The sequence below is a fragment of the Dermacentor variabilis genome, chromosome 8, assembly GCF_050947875.1.
Source record: "Dermacentor variabilis isolate Ectoservices chromosome 8, ASM5094787v1, whole genome shotgun sequence".
NCBI lineage: Eukaryota > Metazoa > Arthropoda > Arachnida > Ixodida > Ixodidae > Dermacentor > Dermacentor variabilis.
The window spans coordinates 168,529,701-168,555,349 of NC_134575.1; the positions used below are offsets into that span (position 1 = coordinate 168,529,701).

Consider the following 25,649-nt stretch of genomic DNA (forward strand, 5'->3'; position numbering starts at 1 on the left):
GGTGGTGGTAGAAACTTAATTTTGTCCGGCAAGTTAGTAGGGTGGGCGTCTGCCACGAGGCCTTGGGCTCTGGCGGCGCCGTCGACACGCTGGACTGCCCACAGCTGATCTTCCGGGGCTGAGCAGAGCCCCACATCACACCAGCGCGCGGAGGCTTTCGCTAGAGGCGGTCTCCCAATTGCTACTCGTCAGCCAATTGCATTCCCAGAGCATGCGCTCAAGAGTTGCTTTTAAGCCGCTTAACTTACACTCGTTTGTCTTATCTATATCTGGATAAATTATATTCCACATTACTGGATTACACTAGGTCCTCGTCTGTAACTGCCGCCACTGGGCGGACTGTGATTTATTAAGTTTTTTTTCGGGGGCGGATAATTGCACCTCTGAATTTTATATTGTTATAAAATTGTATTTGGTTAATCTGCCTCCCTACTCCAAATCTCTATCCTCACCTTCTACAGCGGCCCCCGAGTTGACGGCACCAATGTTTGTCGCAAATCGGTCGGTTAGCCCTCGAGCTGCGTTGCATTCCGCTTCGTTGTTTCCGCCGTCACCTGGCGAGGTTAGAGTATGGGCAGGTGTCCATAGTAATTGAACGTTCTTGTGCTTCTTTTTTGGCTCCTTTCAATAATGGTGAGTATTGCCTTCGCAGAGATTCGGCCATTTGCATAGATGCGAATAGCTGCCTGTGAGTCACTGATTATTATGTATGGTTCAGTTTGTATTTTAGCCAATGCTGTCGCCGTTGTGACGCTCGTTGCGCATTGTTTTTTACGATCTACTACGACTGCTGTGAATCCTTTCCTGCACTTCAGTCTAGCTGCCTCGACAAAAACTGCTGCTTTATCTCCTCCAAATCTTTTCTGTATCTCCTTGGCTCTGCTTTGTCTTCCTTCATGTAGTGTGGGATGCATGTTCTTTGGCAGTGGGGGAGCCATTAATATGCAAAACTGTTTAGTTTTAGAGTAAAAAAAATTTATCAGCCATGTGTGACGACGGCGACTAGACATTGCCCTTGGAAACCCAAAATCGTACGGTCTTATTCCTCTGGAACCCAGCACACTCCGACGTACCGGGCAACGAGGCGGTCCACGCCACGGCTCGAGGTCTCACACACCGAGCCATCGTAGATTATGTGGCCGTCGTCTCCTGCCCCGAGAGCGTGGCATCGGATCGGCCGGGTCTGAACATTACGGCAGAAATGCACCAAAAAAATCACAAAGGGCGTGGGGCGATCCCCTGACCACGTTGAGAAACCTCACCCAACACTACAGACTCAAAAGACCCACATTTCCGTCACTGCACGATATATTAAACAGGAACGAGGTGGTAACCTTACGCTTGCTCCCAACAAACACCTACCTTAGCCCCGCCGTCTTAAATCCCTCCTGCCCTTGTTAACACCCAATTGAAGCTTGTAAAGCTTGCCGACAGAGGGCAACGGTGCGACACATGGTCTGGGAATGTGCCGGCAACAACGGTACTGAAACCAACTCCGTTCGCGGCCCGTTCATAACCGCGGCCGTTGCCAGAGTACAGGAAGCCTCGCGCTCACATCTTCCTGACGCCGCCTCAGCTGCGGGGGTAGCCGGGGACCTTCTCCATCGTCTTCACCGCCGCTGGGAGGCGGGCCTCGAAAGTTTGGAGTTGTAAGACCAGCGCTGGTCCGTCCGGCAAGCCGAAGATGGCGCGCGAGTCCTATGACTTCTAGCAGCCACCTGAGGCTACCAGAACAGAAACTTCCGGACCATTCTTTTTAATAAAGTTTCTTCTTCTTCGTCTCCTTCGTGACTCGTTTCATTCTGTGAAGGTGGGTGGCAAGCGAAGCTGCTTAGCACCCGACAAAGAGGGGACGCAGAATACTGCACAAAGGCAGGAACAAATTTATTGTCCTAATATGTGGTCATCATGGCGATATAGGTACGTATACACGTTGGCTTATCACCTCTGTTATTGAATTTGTCCTTCTCGTAAGACAATGAATGGCTCATGCCCCCTTAAAGGAACACTAAAGACAAAAAAGCATCGGTGGCGTAGAGGTAGAACACCCGCCTCGCGTGCAAGAGGTCCGTGGTTCGAATCCCGGTGCCGGCAATTTTCCACCGGATTAAAAAAAAAGTCCGCGTGTTCATAAAATTGCACAAACAGGCCTGGAGTGTGGCCTGATCCCGGTGACCAGAACCGGAGACGCACTCCCTTACCAGAGCAGGATTGGCCACCCTGGTGCAGTACTTGGCCACAACCTCCTATATGAACACAACAATCAAACCCCGGCCCCCAGTCCCCAGCAGCTGCGAAGCAACTGACCACGGCGGCGGTCAGACCTGCGACGCAGCAGAGGTTGCTAAGAATCCCTGGATCCGGACAGGCTGCCATTGGAATATGAACCTGGCAACGTTTAACGCTAGAACGTTATCCAGTGAGGCGAGTCTAGCAGTGCTATTGGAGGAATTAGAGGACAGCAAATGGGATATAATAGGGCTCAGTGAAGTTAGGAGGCCAAAAGAAGCGCATACAATGCTAAATAGTGGGCACGTCCTGTGCTACCGGGGCTTATCGGAGAGAAGAGAACTAGGAGTCGGATTCCTGATTAATAAGAATATAGCTGGTAACATACAGGAATTCTATAGCATTAACGAGAGGGTGGCAGGTCTTGTGAAACTTAACAAGAGGTACAAAATGAAGATTGTACAGGTCTACGCCCCTACATCCAGTCATGATGACAAGGAAATCGAAAGCTTCTATGTGGAATCGGCGATGGATAGAGTGAAAACTACATACACTATACTAATGGGTGACTTTAATGCCAAGGTAGGCAAGAAGCAGGCTGGATACAAGGCAGTGGGGGAATATGGCATAGGCACTAGGAATAGCAGGGGAGAGTTATTAGTAGAATTTGCGGAACAGAATAATATGAGGATAATGAATACCTTCTTCCGCAAGCGGGATAGCCGAAAGTGGACGTGGAGGAGCCCGAACGGCGAGACTAGCAATGAAATAGACTTCATACTCTACGCTATCCCTGGCATCATACAAGATGTGGACGTGCTCGGCAAGATGCGCTGCAGTGACCATAGCATGGTAAGAACTCGAATTAGCCGAGGCTTGAGGAGGGAACGGAAGAAACTGGCACATAAGAAGCCGATTAATGAGTTAGCGGTAAGAGGGAAAATAGAGGAATTCCAGATCAAGCTACAGAACAGGTATTCGGACGACCTTAGTGTTGAAGCAATGAAACGCAGTCTTGTGGGTATCATTAAGGAGTGTGCAATGGAAGTCGGTGGTAACTCCGTTAGGCAGGATACCAGCAAACTATCGCAGGAGACGAAAGATGTGATCAAGAAACGCCAATGTATGAATGCATCTAACCCTGGCAGAACTGGCAGAACTTTCGAAGTTAATCAATAAGCGTAAGACAGCTGACATAAGGAAGTATAATATGGATATAATTGAACATGCTCTTAGGAACGGAGGAAGCCTAAAAACAGTGAAGAAGAAACTAGGAATTGGCAAGAATCAGATGTATGCGTTAAGAGACAAAGCCGGCAATATCATTACTAATATGGATGAGATTGTTCAAGTGGCTGAGGAGTTCTATAGAGATTTATACAGTACCAGTGGCACCCACGATGATAATGTAAGAGAAAATAGTCTAGAGGAATTTGAAATCTCGAAGGTAACGCCGGAAGAAGTAAAGAAAGCCCTCGGAGATATGCAAAGGGAGAAGGCGGCTGGGGAGGATGAGGTAACAACAGATTTTTTGAAGGATGGTGGGCAGATTGTTCTAGAGAAACTGGCCACGCTGTATACGCAATGCCTCATGACCTCGAGCGTACCGGAATCTTGGAAGAACGCTAACATAATCCTAATCCATAAGAAAGGGGACGCCAAAGACTTGAAAAATTATAGACCGATCAGCTTACTGTCCGTTGCCTACAAACTATTTACTAAGGTAATCGCAAGTAGAATCAGGAACACCTTAGACTTCTGTCAAGTAAAGGACCAGGCAGGATTCCGTAAAGGCTATTCAACAATAGATCATATTCATACTATCAATCAGGTGATAGAGAAATGTACGGAATATAACCAACCCTTATATATAGCTTTCATTGATTACGAGAAAGCGTTTGATTCTGTCGAAACCTCAGCAGTCATGGAGGCATTACGGAATCAGGGTGTAGACGAGCCGTATGTAAAAATACTGAAAGATATCTATAGCGGCTCCACAGCCACCGTGGTCCTCCATAAGGCAAGCAACAAAATCCCAATAAAGAAAGGCATCAGGCAGGGAGATAGGATATCTCCTATGCTATTCAAAGCGTGTTTACAGGAGGTATTCATAGACCTGGATTGGGAAGAATTGGGGATAAAAGTTAATGGCGAATACCTTAGTAACTTGCGATTCGCTGATGATATTGCCTTGCTTAGTAACTCAGGGGACCAATTGCAATGCATGCTCACTGACCTGGAGAGGCAAAGCATTAGAGTGGGTCTAAAAATTTATCTGTAGAAAACTAAAGTAATGCTTAACAGTCACGGAAGAGATCAGCAATTTACAATAGCCAGCGAGGCACTGGAAGTCGTAAGGGAATACATCTACTTAGGGCAGGTAGTGACGGCGGATTCGGATCATGAGACGGAAATAATCAGAAGAATAAGAATGGGCTGGGGTGCGTTTGGCAGGCATTCTCAGATCATGAACAGCAGGTTGCCATTATCCCTCAAGAGAAAAGTATATAATAGCTGTGTCTTACCAGCACTCACCTACGGGGCAGAAACCTGGAGGCTTACGAAAAGGGTTCTACTCAAATTGTGGACGACGCAACGAGCTATGGAAACAAGAATGATTGGTGAAACGTTAAGGGATAAGAAAAGAGTAGATTGGGTGAGGGAACAAACGCGAGTTAATGACATCTTAGTTGAAATCAAGAAAAAGAAATGGGCATGGGCAGGACATGTAATGAGGAGGGAAGATAACCGATGGTCATTAAGGGTTACGGACTGGATCCCAAGGGAAGGGAAGCGTAGCAGGGGGCGGCAGAAAGTTATGTGGGCGGATGAGATTAAGAAGTTTGCAGGCACGGCATGGCCACAATTAGTACATGACCGGGGTTGTTGGAGAAGTATGGGAGAGGCCTTTGCCCTGCAGTGGGCGTAACCAGGCTGATGATGATGATGATGATGATGAAAGACAAACACTGTCAATCTAAAGTCATAGATTAGTGCTCGGGAATCTGTAGAGCGTCAGCATTATCGCGAACAGAGCCTTAATAATCGAGAAGTCGAGGTAAATGCAGTACATGACTAGAGACACCCTCGGAACATTCAAGCACATGCCCGAGGACGAAAGCCCTCCTGAGTTAAATTTTGTCACTAGTACTCAACTACACGTTGCAAAAAACATGCTCATATTTTATTATAAGATGAAATAAAATGCTACTTGTCCAGTTCCATTTCATGTTTATAAAAAAGAACTAATTGAAATTTTCCTTGACAACGACGCGGTTTTGTTTTCTCCCGATTCTGCGCCGCCCACGCGTTCGCGTTTAAATACTTTTCTGATCGCGTAGTGCTTCGCTGGTTTTGCTGGCTTGCGAAACTCGTACAAACTGTAAATAGCAGAGAATTCAATTTCCATGTGATGTCGCGAGATACCCGAATGGTCTGCGCCACTTGACCAAAAAGCAGCTGCAGCGGGGAATACGCCGCTCTGTCTAGGCTCGGTGCCGCCGTCTGTCAGGCACCGTTTTATTTATTTATTTATTTATTTATTTATTTATTTATTTATTTATTTATGTATTTATTTATTCATTTCCTCAAAGGTCTCTGTTGAGACATTACATGACATTACATTACATTACATTACATTACTCACCGACGGCCGCAAAAGGCGGTGATGGCGTATGCAACGTCACTACTCCCCCAGTTGCGTGGCGCAAGATTTGAATTTCGAATAAAGTATTCGGACCCTTCATATACACTTTTCTCGTAAACTAAGTCTTCTCATGGCATGATAGAAGCGCTGCGAGGTTTCTGGAATGGTATTTAAATAGTCCACGTCGGCTTAGTATTTGCCTTTAGTGTTCCTTTAAGCAGTGGCTCATACCCCCGTAAACGCTTCCTCCCCCTTACGACGACAGAAGAGAAATTGTACGCTGCAATGATGAGCGGCAACGGAATCAGCTGTAAAAGACGACGACGCTCGAGCCATTGCTGGTGATGATAGTTTTTAGCACATCGGAGCCAGCTGCGCATGAAGACGGCAACGACGAACGCGCGACCAGTCGTACTAGCGCCTTTGCGCGATTGGCGCCAAGAAATTTTTAACAGTCGTTATTGAAAAAGGTGTACAAAAATTGTTTTTTCAAGAACATCTCTTTGTACCTTTTTGCCTGGGACTTCTTGGGGTCCCACGTATGATAGGGGTAGTTCAATGACGCGTTACAGGTCTCCGAGCCCATAGGGGCATGTGCCATGGAGCTTCGACCCTTTCTGCACTACCACCAGGAACGGCACACTGGATGATTTCTTTTGGCAACATCTCAGGCACATTTTTTTTCTCATATCCTAGCTGTCGACAGCTTCGCAGTAAAAACAATGTCTGTTAACTGCATTTCATATTCTTCTTATTCGATGCTCGCAGCAGCTAACGGACGGCACTAATACTAGCCTGAAACACTTCCTGTTGCCTGAGTTTTCACTCACTCACTCACTCACTCACTCACTCACTCACTCACTCACTCACTCACTCACTCACTCACTCACTCACTCACTCATTCACTCACTCACTCACTCACTCACTCACTCACTCACTCACTCACTCACTCACTCACTCACTCACTCACTCACTCACTCACTCACTCATTCACTCACTCTTGTTGAATTTTTTTCTCTATGATTTTAGTGTTAATAATGGTGCCCACGTGGGTTCCAGAAACTACTACACAATTCGTGTCGTCCATGCAATCTCATAATACAAGCTTTGGCGAGGAGAAACACAACAGGTAGAATAAACAGTAACATTCGCGCAAGTTGCAAAATTTGCAGGCGTGTCTTTGCTCTCATGTTTAATGTTTGTTAGCCGGTGAACAGCGGTTACCGAAGAAAGATAAACAACCACACGCGCGAATTTCCCCTTCTTAAAGAGCATCGTCCCAATGCTGCAAACAAACATGAAAGTGGAAAGCAAACTGCGAATAATAAAGAAGAATCAGCAAGAAGTTCGTCAACGAGCGCAGAAAGCCTTAAGACGCACCAGGTGGACGACTTCAGGTCTGCGAAGCGTCGCTGTGAATGCACAATGTTGTCTGGCATGGCCTCATAGTCAAGTCCGCCACGATGTTGGATGATCGTGTAGAGTCCCAAATAGCGTCGTAACAGTTTCTCGCCAAGTACTCGTCGACATATAGGAATACAGAACCAAACACGGTCGCCGGTTTGGTATTCCGCGTAGCGACGTCGAAGATTGTAGCGTCGGCTGTCGGTCCTCCAGTTGTTCTTCAAGCGCAGGCTGGCGAGCAGTCAGGCTTCTTCGACGAGCTGGAGACAGGCGGCAACGTCGAGATTTTCTTCGTCAGTGACGTGCGTCAGCATGGCGTCGAGAGTCGTCGTCGGGCTCCTTCGGTAAAACAGCTTGACTGGCGTGCTCAGCGTTGTTTCATCTACGGCCATGTTATAAGCGAAGGTACAGCAGTACAGTACAGCATCCCACGTCTTGTGCTCGCCGTCGACGCACGTTGCTAGCTTGTCCGCGAGGGTCTTGTTCTTCCGTTCCGTGAGACCATTCGTCTACTGGTGCTGGGCAGTTGTCCTCCTCTGGCTTATCTGGCGGTATTCCTGAATGACGTGGGTGAGCTCAGCTGTAAAGCCGTTCCTCTGTCGGTAATGAGAACTTCTGAGGCACCACGTCCCAGCAGGCTGTTCTCGACGAAGAATTTCGCAGCTTCGGTTGCACCACCTTTCGGCAGAGTTTTCGTTGCTGCGACGAATATAAGGTGGTCCGTCGCCACGACGGTGCACTTATTCCCCGATGTTAACGCCGGAAAGTTCTCAACAAATAAATCCCGATCTGCTGCTGTAATCCCACCGGCCTTTTCGGCTGTGTCTCGCGCCGTTGCCGGTCACGCCATATCTTGAAGCAACGGGCGACGTCGGCGGACAGGCGCAGCCAATAACACTTGTATTCTTGCGAGTGCACGGCAAACCCTGCATGCACGGCGGCCTAATCCTCACGTAAGTCGTGCAGGACTTATGACCGGACGCTGCCGGCACAACCGTCCACCTAAACACCCTCGAGACCACGTCAGTGTTGCCTTTCAAGTACTCAGCAGGACTTAGCTCTGGGTCAGCTCGCGGCTGCTCGGAAAATTCTTCGGTGTTTATTGTTCCTAGGATGGCGTGGTCCTTCAGTTACTCTTTCGGTGGCAGGTCTTCAAGGGCGCACGACAGGCAGTCGGCATCAAAATGCTTCCTCCTGAACTTTTAGACCATCGTGATGTCGAATTCATGATATCTGACACTCGAATCGTAATAGGCGACTTAACTCTCGTTCCCGCGAGAAAAGGGTCGTTTTTATGGGTCTCGGGAAAATAATATTTACCACTGCAAATAATATTCCAGCACACATTGCAGCATAGGGTATTGTGCATATTGATATGCGCTCTCCAAAAACATACATTTCCAAGCAAAAAGATTATTAGGTAAAACATAAAAATTCTAGAAAACGCCATTATTGCTGCCATGTGATAAAAATAACAACAAAAAAACATATCCACAAGAACATTAATATCAAAAGAAATTAAGAATATACATTTGAAAGATAAATAACCCAGAAATAGTGTCTGAAAAAAAATAAATGCTTAGTACACCGCTGTTCCTCGAATACGAAAAAGAAATTGGGACCAGTTCATCACTTATGCGATGCGATGAAGCAATTCATGGATATTGTGAAGCATAGGTGCACTCCGCCCTTTTCCCAAAAAAACGTCTGGTTTTTGTCCGGCTTTGCCTTCCTCGTTACACACTTTGCTGTTCCACCTTTTTCGAATCTTCTGATGATGCTCTGATGAGAAATCCTAGGAGCGTACTTCACCAGTTCGTGTATTCATGCACTTTTTCTAAGACCGATCGCTCTCAGCGTAGCTGGGTAACTACAAGATTATGCATCTAAGCATATCTGTTTACATTTTTCCAGATTGTCCTTATCCCCTTTGTAGTGAAGAGGAGTAGAAAGAAATAAAGAAAGAAGAATAAAGAAAGAAAGAAAGAAAGTAGAACAGTCCCGTGATGATCCGTAGTGCATGGCCGAGATGTGCTACGGGTGGCCTTCTTGACGTGAACGGAAATTTGCTTGCTTCCCATGGCAGCACATCTTTACCAAGCGAAGTATGCACCCTAATGATAATCAGTAGAGCTCTCAGGACATGCAAAAAGATAGGCAGATAAGCGCGCACATTGAAAGAGACCACTTAAATCCGTAAAGGAAACTCGCCCGTGAACAGCTGCGGTTGTCACATGTTGAGTCAAAATATTGTCGCCGTCAAAGCTTGAATATGTTTTGCTGTCATCTTAGGTGTCATAACTCTTGTCCTCATTAAGAAATTGAAGTGCGGGTGCAGCATGGTTTCGAGCACGACGATTTTCTCGCGATGCAGCCGCGCGGGACCACGCCATGGGAACGACTTTAGAAAACTGCGCAGTGACACTGGCAGCGCCCACTGCCGGTGTTTTACGAGAAAAACTTTCCCGAAAATCTTGGAAACTGATTTAAAAAGCCAAGGCAACATGGTGCACATGCGGCGGGCCTTCATAAGTCACTTGAGCGGAGTAAAACGACTCGGACATCAAACCAAAGCTCATAAGTGAACACTTTGAAGTTCCTGGCATAAATATAAGGCCAAAATTTATCTGTAGCCCAAACGATCACGTGACGTACTCTCTCCGTCGTAGAATAATTGGCTTTCGCTATCAACAGTCACCAGTTAGGATAAGCTATTACGCTTTCAACTCCACCGTTCCTTTGAACAAGCAGGGAAGCAAGGCCTGCGCTATTCGCGTCGGTGTGGATTTCCGTCTCGGCGTCTTCGCCGACATATTAAAACACCGGTGATGACTGCAGCCATCCTTTCAGCTCATGAAATGCGTCTTCCTTCCGTGTGTCCCATTTAATGTCTACGCCAGAATTCTTGAGATGGGTGAACGGCGACGGAATTCTTCAAAAGTATCTCACAAAGTGCCTGTAATACGAGCACAGGCCAAGGAACACAGGCCGAGACAACGTAGCGGTGGTATCTGTCTTCTCTGGGTCGAGAAGGATTCAAGACTTGCTGGTGACGTGCCTTAGAAACAGAAGTTGTTCGTAAGCGTAACGGCACTTTCCGTCTTCAGGGCTAGTCCGGATGACTTGATTGTCGCCATACGCTCTCAAACCGCCGTAGCTATCGTCGAAATTCACGGCGAGGACAACGACGTCATCCACACAGGCAAGACAGGCCTCCCACTTGAACCCTGCTAACACCGTGTCTATCACACGCTGGAGCGCTGGAGGCGCCGAGCCGAATGGCACGAACTTGAACTCATAGAGGCCATCCGGCGTGATGAATGCGGTCTTCTCGCAATCCCTCTCGTCGATTTCTGTTTGCTTGTCGCCAGTATTGAGATCCATGGACAACGACTGCTTATTGTTCGAGAGCTGGCCTAATGCGACGTCTATCTGTGGGAGGGGGTATACGACCTCTTTTGTGATTTTCTTGAGTCTCCAGTAGTCGACACAGAAACGTATGGCTAATTCCTTTTTCGTCACCAAGACTACAGAAGATTTCAATGGGTTTCTGGACGGCTGGACGATGTCATCGCTTAGGATTTCGTCGACTTGTTGCCTTATAGCTTCATGTTGTCGCATCGAAACTCGGGAAGGGCTACAGCCGGGTGGCCGAGACGATTCTTCTGTTATTATGCGATGCTCTGCAACTGGGCTTAACGAAATTCTCGATGACTTCGAAAAACAGTCTTCGTATAGTCAGAGAACACCCATGAGCTGTGTCTGCTTACTCATGGGGAGGCTGGACGTTTTGTCTAAAACTTGTTCGGAAACTATGTCGTCGAGGTTGATGGGAACAGTCCGACAGCACCAACGCATTGCAGGTATCCGCAATTTCCTCGATGTATGCGATCGTCGTGCCCTCACTGATGAGCTTGAACTCCTCGCTGAAGTTTGTCGGCATCATTTTCGCTTTCCCTCCGTGGAGTCGAGCGACTCTTCTTGCGACGCAAATTTCATGACCGAGCAGTAGACGGTGATCACCGTCGATGAGGCTTTGTACGTCTGCGGTTGTTTCGGCGATGACGGAAATAACAATGCTGGAGCGAGGCAACATCCTCATTTCATCTTCGAGCACACGAAAGTCATGGTGACTACGAGTGCTCTCCGGCAGTATTGGTTGATCTTCAGCAGCGTTATTGATATAGACTTCAGGTGCACGACTGTGCCGTGTTGATTCAAAAGGCCACGCCGAGAACGACGTCTCATGGACACTGTTGGAAGATAACTAAGGCGAAAGGGAAGGTTCGATCATTAACGGTAATTCTTGCCATGCAGATTCTTGTCGGCGTTAATAGGTGTCCTGCAGCGGTCCGAATTTGAGGGCCTTACCATGCAGTCTTAACTTTCTTCCACTGGGCGTGAATGGGTCCACTCATGATAGCGTAGTCGGCTCCTGTGCCCACTAAAGCGGAGGTTGCGTGACACTCGAGGAGAGCGTCGAGGTCGGGGGTTCTTTGTTTTGCGCTGCACATTGGTCTTGGCGCCGGATCACGGATGCGTCGCGTCGACCTGTGGCTGGTGTGGTGCGTCATGAGGTTTTCTTTAGCCGGCGTATTCTGTGCTTTTAGTCTTCGTCGCGATGGCTGCGTGTCGTTGCAGCATCATCTAGCTAGATTTTGAAGTGTTGTCGACGGCGGAGGAACTTGGGCATTTCAACGTAGCAATCACACCTCCATCGGTTACTGCTTTTAGTTTTCCGGATACGGCCTTGCAAAAAATCCCTGGGCTAGACTAGTTTATGGTCCTCGCTGCGGTGAAAGGTAGTGGCTTGGTGAAGGCCAACGGGCTGCATTCAGTGGCGGCGAGTGAGTCGGCAACATCAAGAGGGCATTCGCGTTGCTGGGGGCGCGAAGCGTTCATGGCAAACCCTCCTTGTCCCATTTCGTGGTATGGGCACGGGGTGTGGTTGGAGCACGCCAGACATCTCTCTTCCTGGTGAAGCTTTGATGGACAACTGTCTGGCATGCTGGTGGTGGTGGCTGACGAAGGACTTGCAGCGCTGTGTGACCGTGGTTCGGGCACGGAGGGGGATCCCGGCGGCGTGCGACGGCGGCGTACGTCATCGCTTCTGGCTGGGGCTGTCGTGATTGTGGTTGCACCTCAAGAACTGCGAGTGATCGCTAACCTCTTCTTTCATGATATCTGTGATTGACGCCACTTGATGGAACTCTCTTAGAAAGAGCGTCTGCAGTTCCTCGCAGGTCGTCGCTGCCGAGTGCTTGAACGTCGATGTAGTTAGTGGTCAGCGTTTTGCAGTCATTTCATTTTATTTATTCATACTGTCAGCCTCTTTCAGGGGCTGCAACAGGAGGGGAAAAAACAAAACGAAACTCCACAGCAAAATAAGTAGTACAAAACAAATTGAAACCCATAATTATACATTAGTCAATAAAAAAATCATTTCGTGAAATACTCACACAAACAAAACAAAAATGCGTCACTCCGAAATCCGAACAGCCATGTTATGCAGCCGCAATCTGACCTCATTGCCCTGTGCTAGTGCCATAGATGAAATTTTCTAAGTGGCGTAGAAATTCAGCTAATTATGTCGACCAAACAGCAGAATTCTACAGCAGTCTCTACAAGTTTGTGGAAAATAACTAAACTTTTACCAATTATTTTTGATAGTCGGCAATCGGATAAACTTACTAAGACATTGCCTTGCTGTTTCATTCGTGTTCATTTCAAAGTAATCTGAGTTATTTATTTTGACATCATTATTGATAATCAGGTAAAGAGTTTTTAGTCTTTTATATCTGGTTCTGGTTTCTAGCATAGGTAGTTGGGCTTGTTGGCAGAGATCTGTTGAAGAGTGGTTTCGGCGGAATTTATTCAAGATAAACCTTACAGCTAGTCGCTGAATCCTATCAAGCTTGTAAGTTAGTTGCTGTGCGAGGATCCCGTATTGCTTTAGCATATTCGATTGTCGGTCTGACTAGGCTTTTGTATATTGTATATGCTTGTGTATTGTATATTGTATAGACTAGGGTTTTGGGTTTGTATATTGCCTTTTCCGGAGAGCGAGCGTCTTCTTAATGGTTGTGGCCTCGAAAAAAAAATTCAACAACGGATTTGGGCGGGTTGCATATCAATATAGCTAAGAGCTCTTGCTCGACACCCCTCTTCAAGAAGCAAACTTTTTTCTGTTCTGGCATGTCGAGGTCGGCGTGTCTGAACAGGCAAGTCATTTGCATGAAAATCACGACATTCTCGCTGAGTAGTTCTACTTGCGCTTCTAGCAGAGCTTCGGCCCTTCGCTTGCACAAGACGCCCGTAAAAGCCTGCAGGAAGTCATTGCAGAACTGGTCCCATGCTGTCAGGGTTGTCCCTTTTCTCTCAAACTACGTCCTGGCAACATCTTCTAAGGCGAAATATACATGCCGTAGCTTGTGAGAGTTCCAGTTGTTGAAAATCAACATTCTTCCATAAGTCTTCAGCGAAGTTTCTTCAGCAAGATGATCGATGGAAGGTTGGTGGCTCCCGAGCTGGTTGCAGTAGGATAGGGACGCTGGGCCAGCCATTGATGCTGTTGACTTCGCCTTGATTTCTGGGGTCTACTCAGGAACGGGCCTGTAGTCCTGTAGCAGTCCTTGCAGCCTACGGCTAGCTCACTGGTCCTTGGCGAAGTTGGTGCTCTCATCAAGTGTTATGTTTGCACCGAGGCTGTTCAGGTGCGTTCGGTACATTAACGCACTAGCACCTCCACCAGATGTCCCGAAGTAGAGACGAGGATGAACACACTCGGAAGACTGCGAAAAACTTAACTTTTTATGGGACGAACCTGTGCCCACAAAAACAAGAAAAGGCCAAAGTTTGCGGCGAACACAGCAGGTGGTTGTCGAAAACCTGATCAGCGGGTAAAGCGCGTCTGCGTTTAAAGGTAACCCGTCAAACATTCTAGTGTATTCGCTGGGGCCCGTGGGCTTTCCAGAAACTACTACACAACTCGTGTCGCGTCTGTAATCGCGTAACACGAGGTTCGGCGAGGGTCATACACAAAAAACAAAATAAACGATAGCACTCGCGCAAGTTCTAAATCATGCAAGCGCGTCTTGCGTTGAGCGCTGACGTTTAGTATTTGTTGGCCGCTGAACAGGGGGCACCGGAAAAATAGAAACAAACACACGTACCAATATGGTGAAAAAAATTCGGAAGGTAGGAGCATTCAGTATTTCCACCATAGTTATGGCGAAACACAGTGAATACAAATAAATATGAGGAAACAAGCATTGCTTTTGTCTGCAATTTCTTGTGGTCGCCGCCGGACACCAAATTCCTAATAAATAACCGCAGTTTATATAATAAATTCCTATTGAATTGTAAGTGAAATGAGATTAAGAAGTTTGCAGGGACGGCATGGCCACAATTAGTACATGACCGGGGTTGTTGGAGAAGTATGGGAGAGGCCTTTGCCCTGCAGTGGGCGTAACCAGGCTGATGATGATGATGATGATGATGATGAATTGTAAGTGAAAACCAGAGTGCCTGGCCAAAGCGTCATGGAACGGCTCTGAAAGGATATATCTAGTGGGCACATAAATCCCAATTTGTTGAATATACTGTACGAGTAATCATCACTCTATAGAGCGATATATTCACAACGTCCAAATGTACCCGCTATTCCATCATGAAAGTATTTCGATGGTGAGCGTTGCCATATGGCCTTTCTTGTCTCCTCTAGATATACGGTTTCTCTTGTTTATATTTGTCAAATCCTCTTGGTCGCACTACCGAGAATTACATTTACCTATGACAAGTCAAATTAGGCACTTACTATGGGAACGGCATAAACATTTCAGGCATAAGCACAAGGGTATGCAATGAACTGAACTTCCGTTAATGGTGATTTCCTTAATATGCATTTCGAAAGCACATATAGGAATGGTACAGTGCAACAGTGATGTGACGTGTAGTACAAAAACAAAATTATATATGGAACATTTTATCAATATTGATAGAAGAACTTAATGAGACATCTAAGGTCTAACGGAAGAAAGACAACCACGAAGCTTACGACATATTAAGCTGCAGCCAATGAAAGTATACACAAAATTTGCTGGGACCTATAAAGCAAAAAGAGGTGTTAGGTAATGTCACTTTCTGAAGTATACAGTCACAACATATTTGACTGGAACACTACACATGGTTCTATAAGGCTCGTTTTAAGATGCCCCCCATTCGAAAATGAAGTTCTTAAAGTTAATCCACAGCGTACATAGACATTATGCGGTCAGTAATGTGGCTCTGCATTCAAAGTTTGTCTAATTGGCTTATCAAGCAGGTATCAGATGACACCAAAACTGTCTCAGCTACCTAAAAATACTGTAATCAACTAAAATCAACTCTGATGGACTGCAGAACAACGTACTAAGTATAAATACCGGAGCATCTGCCAAGTCTTCTCCCCATTTCTGCTTTCGCTTTGTTCTGGTAAATGACACGTTGTGGGCGCATGCGTAGAAAGAATGCCAGAATCTACCACCGACCCTGCTGCTGGGAACGCACTTTATGCCTGTGGGGCATATGTGTACTCTCCCACCAAATATGAGCTGCCACATGCGAGTCAGATTCTTTTTATGTGTGTGTGCGTGCGTGCGTGCGTGCGTGCGTGTGTGCGTGCGTGCGTGCGCGCGCGCGTGTGTGTGTGTGTGTGTGTGTGTGTTTGTGTGTGTGTGTGTGTGTGTGTGTGTGTGTGTGTGTGTGTGTGTGTGTGTGTGTGTGTGTGTGTGTGTGTGTGTGTATGTGTGTGTGTGTATGTGTGTGTGTGTGTGTGTGCTGACGATGCCAGGCTGCCGTACAGAGTCCGTATGGCAGCATGGTAGCGCCTACGCAAAAGAATTCATGAACACCGCTCCGATTACTGACAGCACATGGTTTACAGTTTACAAGAAAATTTTCAATTGTCCTTTCTGCTATTGAAAGAATTGACGAGTGTATGCCGCGTTGCAACTCATATTTAGCGCGCTAACCTTCGCAATGATGGAGGAAACCGAAATGTATCCGCGCGTTTCCACAGGACTGTTGACATTACAAAAAAGATCAATTCACTATTGTGTACTCTAAAATAAAGGCACCAAATGCACCAGTTCTATGATTTGTTTGGTGCGCCAAACCTCACAAATATTACGAATCGCGAAAGCTGAGCTATAGCACAGTGGTTAACGCGCCTTGCTCCATAATGTCTATGTATACTTTTTGCATTGCCCGTCACGAAATTGCGGTATTTTGCACACAAGCGCAACTGGCCAGCAAGTGCAATTGGTGAATGTATCTTCGAAGCCGCGAAGAAAGGTCAGGAAGGCGCTGGAGGCGAAGAAAATCGCGCGCTGGGGGAAAGTACGAAGGAACGCACAAAGCGTGTGACAAAGCAACGCCACCTAGATGAGTCTAGATGACTATGAGCGAAGAGGGTGGGCGAAGGAGAAATGAGGAGGAAAAAACGCGGAGCGCTTGGTTAACCTTCTCTGGCACTTGCTACAGGTTTTCTTTGCGATATGGACGTACCAGGTTTCTCCCGTGATAACATCATCTCAACGGACCGTACAGTGCGTTTGCGAGTCAGGCTTGGTAATATTGGTAAGCAAATAATCGAATAATATCCCGCAATACGATTAATCGTCATCGATGTACAGCTTTAATTCAATCGACCTAATCGAGTATACATATTCCAATAATTGTTTTCTAGAGCTTGACAGGAGTTGCGCGCGAATTTTGAGATCGTCATAGAATGGCGGAGTACGAGGAGTGACTGTGCGGCTGTGGTAGAGCGACTGTGGGCTGTTTTCCCCAGCGCCGAGTGATGCGCAGCCGAGCGCTTCCCTTTTCTTCACCCACGCGGCACACGCCACCACAAGGCTCGAACCCGGAAGCTTGATGTGCCCTCTCAATCCAAGCCATACTGTAGAAACCCAGTCGTTCATCGTCGCTGCACTCCCAGTCCCCTAAAGACGCGGCAAAGCATTTGCGCTGGTTTAGAGTATGTATAAGACATAGCAATAGAGTTCATGTTGATTCCAGCAAATCTATAGCTTCCGAGCGTCTATTCTCACATTCCGGTTTTGTAACTGCTATGAGAAGGTGTCGGTTTCACCCAAACAGCACAGTGAATTCACATTCCTTAGCGCTGTAGAAAAGAGCGCGTGACTGAAAATCCTCCAGCAGACATTTTCTTTTTCCCTGTGTATATTCCAATTTCTTGGATAATTTAGCTCGACCTCCCCTTTTACTTTTCCCATTATATTTCTTGCCTAACTGTAGTGTAAAGGGCTTAAGTAGTGTGAAAAATTAAATTATGGGGTCTTACGTGCCAAAACCACTTTCTGATTATGAGGCACGCCGTAGTGGAGGACTCCGGAAATTTCGAAGACCCGGCGTTCTTTAATGTGCACCTAAATCTAAGCACACGGGTGTTTTCGCATTTCGCCCCCATGGAAATGCGGCCGCCGTGGCCGGGATTCAATCCCGCGACCTCGTGCTCAGCAGTCCAACACCATAGCCACTGAACAACCACGGCAGGTCTTAACTAGCGTGATTCATCGTCTTTAATGCTACTGTAAGTGCCATTTTATAACATATATTCTTTATATGTTCAAGGGCTACTAGTGCGAAGTGTATTTAGTCTTTTAGTATCCCTAGTGCCAGTGGGAGCCTGCGACGGTGAGCCGACGATGGTGTCCCAGTTTCGCGTGCGCAAGGGCGGAAAGCGTGGCAGAGCGCGTCTTCCCACGTGGGAGGCGGGGGGGGGGGGGAGAGTTCTACTCCAGCGACTGCTAGTTATGGCGTGGCGGCGTCAGCACTGTCTTGAATACGATGTGTGATGCGTACAGTGTAGGCGTCTAGGCGCACCGAGGGCCGATAGCTTTGTGCGCGTTATAGCACCCATACGCTTACCCGTAACCCGCCTTCACGAGGTTAAACGTCACTGTAACTTTTTATCTCAGAGCTAACACCACATTCACGTATGGACTTCTTCTCTATGTTGAGTGGCAGTGGAGGGCAAAACTAGTTTTTTGTCGCGTGGTGACTGTGAAGCTTGTAGTATGAGAAAGTGGCCTATTGAAGACGGCGCGACAAGGGCACTGGGGCTAAGGCCTTACATTTCAACGGCAGCGTAACCGAAACGCCAGATGGATGCACGAAGGAAATCCTGTCACAAGATTTCCCTTTTGATACAATAATATGGACTTGTGCAAAGATTTTCATGCCAGTCGCACACGTACTTCCTATATTTGTACTGTTGGCGGAGTCTTCGTTGCCATGCACATACTTGGGCAACATGCGTTGGTAGTAGTAAAGGGGAAGGCAGAAACTAGTAGCCCATACTCTACAAGAGAGATACACGTAAAAGTTTTAACACAATGCCGAACTTATTAGCATGGTTAATTGCCTCGCATGCTACTCAAGGTATGCTACAACACAACTGCATGAAAAATTGTGCTTCGTAGATAGGTACATCCACAACTAAAACAATATATTTCAAAGAAGAATGCGACGTTATCAGAACGTGCTGCTCCCCAGCACTTTTGGAGTTCATTTGTTGTTTGGTTTAGGCATTAGAGAGGCATTGTCCGCGAGGCAGAACAAAAGGAGGGAGTTAACTTACTGAGCTCCAAAGATTGTTCGCGACAGTGTAATGTAATGTTAACACTAAGAGCGCTAACACTTTGGAGTAACAAACAACCACGGCGCATTGCGTTTTCTCGCCTGCATTGATTTTTGATAGATAGTTAGAGCCTGGTGACCCGGTATACAGGTTTGCTAGTTTTACCACTAGTTTTTCGGCTAATCTTCCCCGAATGTTCTTAATGCGAGCTAATATTTCAATACAGAGCCACAGTTTCATTCCATCCAGACCGCAATTTGTTCCATTTCTGTTGGGGAGTCCCATCCCCATACTCGCACTTGGAGTCAAGCCGCTAAATAATAGCATCCAACGCAGCCCACCTGAGTACCGTCGTAGGGATACACGATCTGGCTGAACGTCTCCAGGCCCCGGAGCAGGCCCCACACGGAGTTTGCGGACAGCGAAGGCTGCGACTGGGCCGTAAACTGCAGAGTGTCTGCGAAACAAAAGTGGTCCCACATGGATTGAAAACATTGGTTTCTAATCCACGCGAATGGAGCGATTAGTTATTACACGACTCTTATGAATAGAAGGTAAAAGGCAAATTTTCATCTCTGTGAGTCGACGCAGTTCTTGCATTCGTATATTTCGTTCATCAGGAAAGGAGGCCATAGGATTAAATGCCACACGATCGACTTGAGAAAGGCTCAGCTTCGAATTACATGGCAGCTCAGCGGTTACCGACTATATAGACATCGCTCATACATAGTAAAATAATTCGAAAGGCTATGACAATCAGTATACACACAGCACGTGGTGGGACGTGACACAGACAAAAAGGAAAATTCGAAACAAAAAAATACGCGTGCGATTACGATAAGCCTTCTGTGAGTTTTGAGTTATCGAATTTTAAATTTTTTTGCAGAGGTGTGCTACATGACATGGCTGAAGAGATGGGGTAAACGTCACTGTATCACGGCTTAACACAGCTCCTATCACCCGAAAGCACATAGCGCAGCAGCATTCAGTTAGATACTCGACTTGACAAGTATACAGCGTACAACACTTTCAGCTACTATAATAATAACAAACTGAAATCTGAAACGAAAAATGTCTCCAACATTTTTTTAGTACTGCAGGAGAAGGTCAAAAATGTTTTCGAGGATTTTATAGGAAAGCTTTTTATTAGGCAAATTATTTAAACTATGATAATTTAGAGTTGAAAGAAGAACAAACTTCAATGCTTGCATTTCATAACTTGTGCGTGGCCCTGGGACATACCTGAATAACTTACTTCATAAAGAATAGTTCAATTGTGGGACTGTGTAACTAAAAGGAAAAAAGAAAGCTTTCATTGGTTTCTCAATCTCCTTCGGTTGTTTCTTTAATAGTGATCGTGTAACTCACAAGCTTCGTCCATGTCGTGCTGTGGTGTGTGCTCGCATTGCCCGCGAAGGTGGACAAGCAGCGAGCTGATGCTGGCTACGGGCACACCACCGAAACGGTGGCGTGGAAGTGCCCTTCGCAGGTTGCCAGCCGCTACTCCCGATCGCGCACAGCCATTGAAAAGCAACTGGTCACGGTATCGCTTAAGTGCCCTATCGGCCACGTCACAGCCGCCAGGGGGCCCCACAAACACGAAGGCGAATGTGCTTGGATCGAGCAGGATCACGTTGGAGCCCGTCGTCTGGTTCATTGGCTGGGGCCACGCCTCACCACGGCTTGGAAACACCTGTCCCAAAGAGCACGATGGAAAACGCAGTTAATTGATGCGCCTTGATTTGCTGTATATAAAAATGAATATGTTGATTTCTTCCAGGCTAATATTAGGCTGAGGGAGAAAGGAAATGATAAGAGAATTAACTACATATTATTGATTTCCTAAATGTTTCAGAGAAATATGCTTTGAGCAGGAAACTAAACTTACACAGAGACAAGGAACAAGAAACTGTAGGGGCAGCATCGACTTCGAAACAATTTTTTTCATGAAAACCATATACGTGATTGCCAAATGAAATTACCGAAATACCCATTGCAGAATCATCATTGAGCATATTCCCAGCACATAGAACCACTGTTACTTCTACGTTCGCCCAAAGACACTCGTGATGGCAGGTGCTGGGGTGACATGGATGCTACTATATGTTGCTTTTGGCCGTTTCCATTGCATAGCCTTAAAGAAGTGCTTTATATTCTTCTAAAATATATTGGCAGTCATCGCTGTTCTTGTGTAGTTTCTTGTTTTTTTTGCCACTGTTTAAGTTCAGCATTGTTCTGTAGGCGCAAAGACACATCAACTAAACAAATATTGAACTTCCTAAATTTCCGATGAAAACACACATTCTTAGAAAACCAAAAATTGTTATGAAAAACAAAATCACGTACTCCATCTTCCCCCATTAGGATACATAATCAGTCTTGACAAATTACTGCATTAAATATATTGCTAGCATACTTCAGTCAAACGTGCCGATAATTTGCTTGGAAGGGAGCATTCTTCGGAAACATGTTGCTGCTTATGTTTCAGCTCAATAATTCGACCTCTCGTATGGTCGGGAAGCTGATTTTTATTAGAAATGCAGTTATTAAAATGCCGACCAAAATGATGTCGTCGAAGAGATCAGACATTTCGTCTTCTTTGGTTTAATTAAAGTGTCGGTTTATTTCAATATACGCTCTTCGATTTGTACTCCATATTGAGGTTGTAATAATCGGACTATCTTGTAATGGAACACGAGTAGCTAGAGCAGCTGAAACGCTGTTATAAGCTATTTGTGTGTGCGCGAAGCGAAGAAAGTCTTTTGGACGCAGTAAAACAAGAACACATGAAGATGAACGTTGATGCTCCTGTCTCCTTGCTTCTGTCGTCGTAAACATTCGTCCTTCCCAGAAATATATTCCAACCCCAAGAAGCACAATCAGTAAAGCTATTCTTAATTTAAAGCCATATTTTGCCCGCGCTGGCCATGTGGAAATTGTAAACAACGAGTCATCAGTATCACCATCAATCTATTTCGTGTCCACTACAAAACGAAGGCCTCTTCCTGCGGTCACCAATTATGACTGTCCTGCGCCAACCGAATCCAACTTGCGGCTGCGAATTTCCTACATGTCATCACCCCACCTGTTTTCCGGCCATCCTCGATTTCGCTTGCCTTCTCTTGGCAACCATTCTGTAACACTAATCGTCCACCGGTTATCTAACCTGCGCATTACATGACTTGCCCAGCTTCATTTTTTTTGCTCTTAATATCAATTAGAATATCGGCTATACCCGTTCACTCTATACTCCAAACCACTCTCTTCCTCTCTAGCATTCTTCATTCCATCGCTCTTTGCGCGGTCCTTAATTTGTTCTCAAGCGTCTTTGCCAGTGTCCAAGTTTCTGCCCCATATGTCAGCACCGGTAAAACACATTGATCGTGCACCTTTCCTTCGAATGATAGTCGTAAACTTCCAATCATGATCTGGCAATGTCTTCTGTATGCACTCCAACCCACTTTTATTCTGCTGTACGTTTCCCTCTGCGGACCAGGGTCTCCTTTGAGTAAGTGACTTAGGTAAACATGCTCCTTCACAGTCTCTAGAGGCTCACTGGCGATCCTCAACCCTGGTTGCCTTGCCAGGCTATTTCTCATTATCTTTGTCTTCTTCATATTAATCTTCAATGCCATTCTTACACTTTCTCTGTTAAAGTCATCAATCATTTGTTGTAATTCGTCCCCAGTGTTGCTGAACTGGACAATATCGGCTGCAAAGCAAAGGTTGCTGTGAAATTTGCCGTTAATCTTCACACCTAAGCCTTCCAAGTTAAATAGCTTCAATACTTCTAAGCATATAGGGAATAGCATTCTGGAGGTTGTGTGTCCTTGCCTGACCCCTTAGTTTATAGGTGCCTTTCAACTTTTCTTGCGGAAAATGATGGTAGCTGCTGAATTTTTCTATATATTTTCCCAGATATTCACGTAAGCCTCCTGCACTCCTTGATGACATTTCACTGATGTGTGTGCAATGGTTACTGCATTAAATGCTGCTCCCGATCCCAAACTGCTACCCTGTGGATCAACTATCAGATGCGCTTATGATACTCAACCCGCTGTCCTCGTTCCTTTGACTATCGTTTCGAAGGAGTCAACTTTGCCTCCTCTCGGCTCTTCTTGGTCTCTTCTGACCGGTTCCATGAGTGAAGACCTTTCACTAATTCAGGCTCGAGATCTACTCGATCTGTTGAAAAAACAAGGTGCTTTGTTCGTCGTTCATTCACCCGTCCTCGCTAAAATGCATGTCGCCATTCATCGCATTCAGGCCGTTGGCTCCTGCATTGTTCACTTATGTCTATGAAGTGTCGGCTACCGAGCGCAAGGTTATCAAAAAAATGTGCGCCATATGCTTGACCACAAAGAATACGCCTTACTCAAGTCTCTCACGCAAAGACCTTTATCACCTGCCACGAAGTGATGACGTGTCGGGCTCACTGCAGGAGGCCGAATACATATTCAGTGTCGATCTTCGATCTGGCTACTGGAGAATAACAATGTACAAATACAAACTTCTTGTTTTATCTTTGGGCATTCCGTCGAAGTCACTTCGTGAGAGCCAGTACACTTGGGACATTTAAATGAAGACGCATCACGGTCGGTGGTATTATGCTCTCCGCCGCAGCGCGAGCAGGTGGCTTCGCTTCTACAAACAGCGCTCACGTATCCTGTCTTTAGACATTTCCGGCACTGAACAGGCCTCATAACGAATGGTCGTACACGATGTATCACGTAGCTCTCTTTTACAGACGCTGGGTAATGTCGCAGAAGCAAATATTATTTGATACATCGGGAGCTCCCTGAGCGCTGAATCTCAAGAATGCGCAACGATGACGTCAAACGACTCTTGAGGTCCGCATGGTTGATGTCAAGCTCCACGTTGGAAATACTTCAGTCGTTGTCTCCTTCTCGTAAGTAATGAAGAAGCGGACGGCGATTGCGCTTAACTGTGGAATGGTTTTTAACTTCTCTAGTATAGGAGAGCATATGATTGGGCTGTTCAGGCAACGCTGAGGTTCACCCTCTGATGCTTGCGTCGGCGGTCGCGAAAATTTGACGTCTAGAGATTCGAACAAAAACATACTGGAATAGTTTTGCGTTACAAGGCCTCTCTTGAAACAACAATTCATAAGCTTCGGCGCTAGGCACTGCCTATGCTAAAAACATCCTGTGTGTGATAAAGCTGAAGAACACATAGAACACCTTCATCGACACTTTAAAAAATTAGCATGCACCTCGCAAAAACCTTTCGATAAACCTACACGGCTTGGATAGACGGCCACTCTTCCCATGAAAAACTTTAGGTCCATGGCCAACAAAAACAAAAAAAAAACTTGAAAACATCGCAGTGTGTGCCTTAGTACAATTTTTGGAGGAATAAAAACTATCCAAAAATACTAAGTCATAGAACAGTTATTGCTGGCATTTTTATTATTAACAGGCACCCTTATTTACATGTTCATCCTGTCTTTGTCTCCATGTAGTATTGTATTTGTTGTGTTTAAAGTGCGGCATTCATGTGCCAAACAAACTCTTTGTGGACACCATGGTTTTGCGAACATTCATGCTGTGTGAACTCTGCGTTATATGAGTACATTTCGGTTTCGCGGGTATTTATCCTTTGTCATTGGTTCTGTTGGCGCGAATATTTTTTATATTGTAACGTACGAATATTTACATCCTCGTCGTCGTCTTCACACTGCTCGCCTTCTCGTGATCGCACATATTGTTCCGTAGCACTACCCCCGGCTGCAAAAGCGCCGTCCCGGAGCGACTAAAGATCGGACTCGGAAGCAGTGTAGTAGGCCTTGAGCCTACTGACATGCACGACATCACTAGATGCCAGAGGAGAGGACGAGGTTGAACCCACAGGAGCAATTTCGTAAGTCACAGGCGGGACTTGGAGCAGCACGCGGTAGGGCCCTGTGTATCGCGAAATGAGCTTCTCTGAAAGTCCGACGTGACGGGAGGGCGACCACAGGAGCACGAGCGCACCAGGCAAAAACTGTACGTCACGATGGCGGGCGTTGTACTGACACTGCTGAGTGGTTTGTGAGGTCGTCAGTCGAGCACGGGCAAGCTGGCGTGCATGGTCGGCGAGGGCGATGGCGTCGTGCGCATACTCGCTTGTTGAGTTCGCAGCAGGAGGAAGTGCCGTGTCTAGGGGCAAGGTAGGTTCGCGACCGTACTGGAGATAAAATGGAGAAAATCCGGCGGTGTCATGCCGGGAAGAATTGTACGCAAATGTTAGGTAAGGAAGGGCAATGTCCCAGTCCTAGTGGTCTTTGGAAACGTACTTGGAAGGCATATCGGTAAGAGTACGATTTAACCGTTCTGTCAGGCCATTGGTTTGAGGATGGTATGAGGTAGTCAGTTTGTGTTGAATGGAGCAGGAACGCACAATGTCAGCGATAACTTTCGAGAGGAAGTTTCGACCACGCTCAGTAAGCAGCTGTCGCGGGGCGCCATGAAGCAAGATAATGTCACGCAAGAGAAAATCCGCGACGTCAGTGGCGCAACTGGTAGGGAGAGCCCGAGTAATAGCGTACCGGGTGGCGTAATCAGTCGCGACGGCTACCCATTTGTTCCATGAGGAAGACGTGGGAAAGGGACCAAGCAAGAGGGCACGGAATCTGGCCTGCGGACAGCATTGCTCACCCGCTTCTGCTGTTTGTGCAGGTACTGCCGTGGATCCTGCATGAAAGGCCAGCCACGATAACGACGACTA

General features: G+C 46.5%; 1 protein-coding gene across 3 annotated transcripts in view; it reads right to left on the reverse strand.

Annotated features, from left to right (window-relative positions):
* LOC142590718 (beta-hexosaminidase subunit alpha-like) overlaps window positions 1–25,649 on the reverse strand; it is a 190,130-nt gene that overhangs the window by 82,024 nt on the left and 82,457 nt on the right. For all 3 annotated transcript variants that reach the window (XM_075703143.1, XM_075703144.1, XM_075703146.1), the window contains 2 exons: window positions 20,292–20,616; window positions 19,265–19,380 (listed from right to left, as the gene is read on the reverse strand). In XM_075703143.1, the coding sequence (XP_075559258.1) occupies window positions 19,265–19,380; window positions 20,292–20,616 (441 nt within the window). The remainder of the gene's footprint in view (window positions 1–19,264; window positions 19,381–20,291; window positions 20,617–25,649) is intronic.